At 48.0% G+C, this 5,251-nt stretch overlaps 1 protein-coding gene across 3 annotated transcripts in view; it reads left to right on the top strand.

The window, feature by feature from the left end:
* Positions 1 to 5,251, top strand: part of LOC105565921 (MAGUK p55 subfamily member 5-A) — a 92,774-nt gene that overhangs the window by 14,139 nt on the left and 73,384 nt on the right. For all 3 annotated transcript variants that reach the window (XM_012019508.1, XM_012019507.1, XM_012019510.1), the window contains exons 2-3: positions 1,285 to 1,397; positions 2,203 to 2,257. In XM_012019508.1, coding sequence (XP_011874898.1) covers positions 1,285 to 1,397; positions 2,203 to 2,257 — 168 coding nt within the window. The remainder of the gene's footprint in view (positions 1 to 1,284; positions 1,398 to 2,202; positions 2,258 to 5,251) is intronic.

The raw sequence follows: 5,251 nt of genomic DNA, 5'->3' as shown, positions 1-5,251 counted from the left end.
CCCAATTGAAACGTGCGGCGAGATCGATCGATTGTTACTAGGCGCGCAGAGAGTTGTAACGATCGATCGATCTCGCCGCACGTTTGAATTGGGCAGTGGGCCGGCCTAAGACAGCGATTTTTAATAATTAATAACTCGCTGACTTTTGCGAAAATTGCAAAATGGTAGAGGACTTTTCGACTTAGTCTAGTCCATTCTATCCCACCATAAGCGTTGATGCGGGTATTACATAACACCCTGTATAAGCAAATATGAGAAATAGTAATTTTATCGGAAAAATTCATTATTGACCAAGTTTTTTTAAGGTTATTTCTTGAAAACTTTGTAGAAAGGGTTTTTCGGGGTCGCTCATTACGAATCTGATGTCATATTTTCAAAATTCAAAATGGTCCACCCAAAATTCAGGGCAGGATGCAAAGTACGTAAATTTTTTAAGTTTCCAAGTTTGTCAGCATTTTCGTTTGATTACGATATTTAGGGACTCATCACGTCCGCGTCGTTAACTCTGGATATTGCCAAGAATGAGTAAATGTTGCGAAATGATCAAATTTAAGTTTTGCATCCGCCATTTCGCGCGCGCTACTTGTTATATTCTATAAAAATTTTCAACTGGAATGTAGATTCCATGGGTCCTAATAATATCTAATTAATGTTTCTTAGCATAGTTGAATTACAATTGAATAAGTTTGGAATTCCGCCATTTCGAATGAATATGAAAATCTGATAACGGATTCGTAATCAGCGACCCCAAGAACTCTTGTATACAAAGTTTCACAAAAAAATGGTTCAATAGAAAAATGTATGCTTCAAAGGGTTAAATTAAAAAAAGATAGACATATTTTAACACCTTTCTACACATATAATTTAATTATTAGTTTACCAAGAGGTTGGAAAACCCGGCCCTTAGAGAAACAAAATGCACCCGGTTGGCTACTTTTACGATTCGTTTGCGCGCAATGCCCTTTAAATGGCCGTGCTCATTAGCAGCTACGTTCCCGTTTGCGAAGCCGATTATGTGTTACATCCATGGGCGTTTAAACGGGAATTTTTGCGGGCTTCGATGTCTCGCTTCAATACGGATTATTGAATACGATATCGCGCACGAAGGCGCGCTGTAACGCGACATGCGATCAACGCATTCGCGGCGCGTGTCGGGGCTGTTCGTCGAAAAATTCTTTTCCCACGTAAAGTATTACATTATATTCGAGTATTGTAATACTTGACGTAACGTGACAATTGATTTTCGCGAATTGCAAAAGTAAGATTATGCTCGCTCTTGCGCAGGATCGCCGGCGGACAATGTGGACACTCTCGAGGTGAGCGACGAGATTTTGGAAGTGAACGGCCGCACCTTGGAAAATGCGTCGCACAACGAAGTCATTCAATACATACATCAGGTAGTGACAGCATATTTCCAATTATTTGCGCTCGTTTCACGGTTTACTTCACATTTCTTTAAATAAATTACCATCGCCCTTTTAAAAGTCACAGTAACATAATTAATAAAAAGATATTTCTATGTGAGAAAAAAAAATGAAAAATGTGCGCGGAGAAAATTTTTTCTTGAAGTGTACCCTAAAAATCATGTCATCGTGGAGCAACATGACGTTTCGAAGAATTTTATGAGAGTTTTTGGAAATTTCACCAAACATTTTCTAGTGAAATGTTTTCGGAAAAAAGGGTTTCGGACATATTTTAAGAGAAAATTCTCCCTGTGTGTAATCTAGGCGATTTTTGGCGATTGTTTGGTACATAAACTAAAGTGTACCAGAGCGTACACTCGGCGTAATGAAGGCTTTTACACCTGGAAATAGCCGTTAAGTTGAATATATCCCGAGAGAAAAATACATTTTGTTAAAATAAATTTTTCTATTGGATATCTTTAGCGTCTCTCGTCAGGCTGAGTGTACACTCTGGTACACTTTGGTATATGGTAGAGACAGGCTCCTAATATGGGATGGCGGGGTTTGCGTTAAATTAATAGGCATCATCAGTTGACTCCACCATGAATTTATTGCTCTTGGAGCGAAATCCGTTTAGTGGAAAATTCATTGTTAGGTCGTGTAATCGTCGCGAAGAAAGATTTGTGATTGAATTTGGCCGTCGAAAACCTGCTGTCTCATAATAGAGAACTTTCCTCTATATTTTTATATCTTCGTGATTATATCCAATACAAATAATTGCGTTTCCTTTGATTTCAAGTGCATCAAATCTCGAACGATATGTCTGCGTCTACGGAGGAGCGGAAACAAGATGGGTGAGTCTTGCTTTCTAATGCATCTGCATATTTAAACGTAATCAAGTGACATATACAATATTTCGAGCCACCAAATGTTAAGAAATAAGACGGAAATAAGCGAAGCGCTCGGGAAAAAATGGCAAAGCCGGGGGGGACGAATTTGATTATATCTTGAATTACAAACAGCGAGCGTGTAATAGTGTGAAACGATTAGGCGCTAGAAAATGGGAGAGAATAAGAGACTAGATCTGAAACGGAGCTACACACTTCTCACGTGAATGCACCTGCGTCCTCGTTTCGAATGCTGGCGACGTGTTGCTCTTTGAACAGATGTTTTTAAAGCAAATGAGACATTTTAACGTCAACGAACGGTGTATCGTCGCTTTATCGCAACCGTGCCCGGGTAAACGCTCGTGCGAATTTGAATACGGTTTAAATACATTGGCCACGGTCGATTTCACGTTGCCCCGCGCCGTATTCTCGCCCCCTCGTCTGCTAAACGCGGCGGCGTTTCAAACGCACGCCGTGGAAACGTCACGCGCGACGACAGTGGAGACGAAAATAAGAATTTGGTCGCGGAATAGGAGGAGGAGGAGGAGGAGGAGTCGCAATTGATATTGACACGTTCCTGCCGGACGCAATTTTCCGACCAACGGTGCTCGGAGCGACGGGGAATATTCGTGAAATTCCGGAAAAGTCTCTCCGAGCGTGAACGGCGCATTCCTTTCTGTCAAAAGTCGCGGATTCGCGTGTCGAGACAGTCGCGCGTGAGAGAATTATGAATCTAGATTTGCGCCCTATTGCGCCTCGAAACGAGTTTAATTATTTCGCCTTTATTTCCGCCCCCTCGCCCTTGCCGTCGCCGGTCGGCGTGCGGCGCGGACGATAACGCGCCGCTGTCATGCAGACACTGATAATATAGTGATTCATTCGTATGAATGGCGCCGCTATATTGCGCGCGCTGATAACAGGTTTATTGCAATCGATTTCAATATTGCATCCGTGAAGTGGACGCGAATTACAAGCCCTTTAATTCGTTTAATCACTCGAATCCAACCTGCGTATCATTATTTTTGCCCGGTATTTATCGAAACCCGTAATACATTTCTCTGCATTCTGATTGCTCCAATAAATGCCCCCTCCCTCTTTCTCATTAAGCCGTTTCATTCTGTTTACGGGCGGCATTACGGTTGCTGAAATTCGCAACGTGGCGCGCGGCGCGTGGCCGGTTCGATTCTCGAGTCGCGTTTGCGTCACGCGACCTTGGGGACCCGTCGACCGAATTCGGACGCGTTCCTCGGGCAATTAGGCGTTTGTTTAGGCGCACGTCGGGCGCTCCGCGAGCGACGGAAAGACGCGGTCCGAGGAATCGCGAAGCGGCGCGGCGCGGCAAAATTCGAACGGCTCTCAGGGGGCCCGTCTCGGCCGATCCCGGGAAGGCTCGTGCGAGTCCGGCGTTCGCCAGGTAAACGCTCCAGGTGGCCGCGTACGGTATCGCGGTGGGGCGGGCGGGAGGCAGGAGTGGAGAACTCCGGAGGTAGAGGCAGGTAGGCAGGTAGGCAGGCGGACGGGCCAGCGGCCTGTATATGGCGGACCAGGAGGTATAACCTTCGAATGGTATCCGCTGTCACGCTCCGCGCGGCAGTACGGAGGTGCCCGTTCGTACGCGCGCGCGCCAAGCGGTTCCGCGCGCTCCGTTCCATGCTGGTGCCGCGACCGCGAGTTCGTTTTCGCGCGGTGACGACGACGACGACGACGACGACGACGACGACGACGGTGCGGCTTTCCACGTTGGAGAACGCGCGATCTCTCGCTCCTCGTCTGGTGAATCGCGAAGTGCCATATCGGGCGAAGCCACGGGAACGCGGCAACGTGCTGCGCTCGCGTTCCGCGCGCGTTCGCCAGGTCGTCGTCTGTGCCGGGGCGGTGGCGGCGGTCGAGCCGCGATCCCGCGATCGATGCGCGCGTGACGGAGCAGTGAATTTCGTGATCGATTGGTGCTATCTGGTGGTGATCCGTTCGACAGGGTTGGCCGCTGCACGAGCGAGTTGAACGCGCTTGCCAGGCCAGCGAGGAGGCTCGTCCTGCCGCCTCTCGCCTCCTTGCCCATTGCTTTCTCTCTCATCCTCGTCGGTCGTCATCCCGGCGACCTGTCGATCCGTCCAAGGTAACTGGCTTTTCTCCTCTTGTTCCTCGTCGCGCGCGCGCTCTCTTCTCGCTTCTCTCTCGGCACTTTTGAGCGAACCCGCGTGCCAAGCCTCGCGCAGTTTCGGGGCCGCGTGTTCTGGTGCACCGCCATCGGTACCAGAACGTGCCAGAACGCCGCTTCTCTTTCTCCGTCTCCGCGCCGCCTCGTCCTCCTTCCTACTCTCTCCCTTCCTCCTTTCCGCCATTCGTCTCTCTTTCACCGTCTCTTGTGACATGTCGACTTCGCAATATCACGCGCGCCACTTCTTTCCGATACACACCTCGTCGCGCCGCGGTTTTCAGCTCGCGTCCGCACTGTTTACGACCCGCGCGGCGTCCGCGCCGCTCGCGGGGACTCACTTTTATTAAGTCTCTCTTTTACCGCTTTGTCACGCATGTGTCGGATAATTCTTTAGCGGCCGTTTCATCGCGCGTAATCTTTTTTCACGATTCGTCGCTTTTGCGAATCCCCCTCCTCCTCCCTCCCTCCCTCCCTCCCTCCCCGTGTCGCGGGAATATTAACGGATTATCAATTTCACCGTAGAAATATCTTACTCGATCTATATTCATTTTTTATCCACACGGTTCGATGCAATTTTTTTTCCACGATCCGTCATCGCCACTCTCTCGCGACAGCTCGTAATTATTTAACTCTCCCGCGCGTTCTCTCTTTTTTTCTCTCTGTCACAATTAAAAAGTCCGCGTTAATACGTTCCGCATGAATGTTTTAATCCTATATAAATTTGCATACGAAGGCCAGATGTGTTCTGTTAATATTATTCCTCTCTCTTTCTCTCCTCTCTCTTCCACTCTCTCCCTGTCTCT

The sequence above is a fragment of the Vollenhovia emeryi genome, unplaced genomic scaffold (assembly GCF_000949405.1).
Source record: "Vollenhovia emeryi isolate VEMERY1.0 unplaced genomic scaffold, V.emery_V1.0 DF939148.1, whole genome shotgun sequence".
In the NCBI taxonomy this organism is placed as follows: domain Eukaryota; kingdom Metazoa; phylum Arthropoda; class Insecta; order Hymenoptera; family Formicidae; genus Vollenhovia; species Vollenhovia emeryi.
The sequence above is the reverse complement of the archived record's forward strand: the minus strand, read 5'-3'. Positions and strand labels throughout refer to the sequence as shown.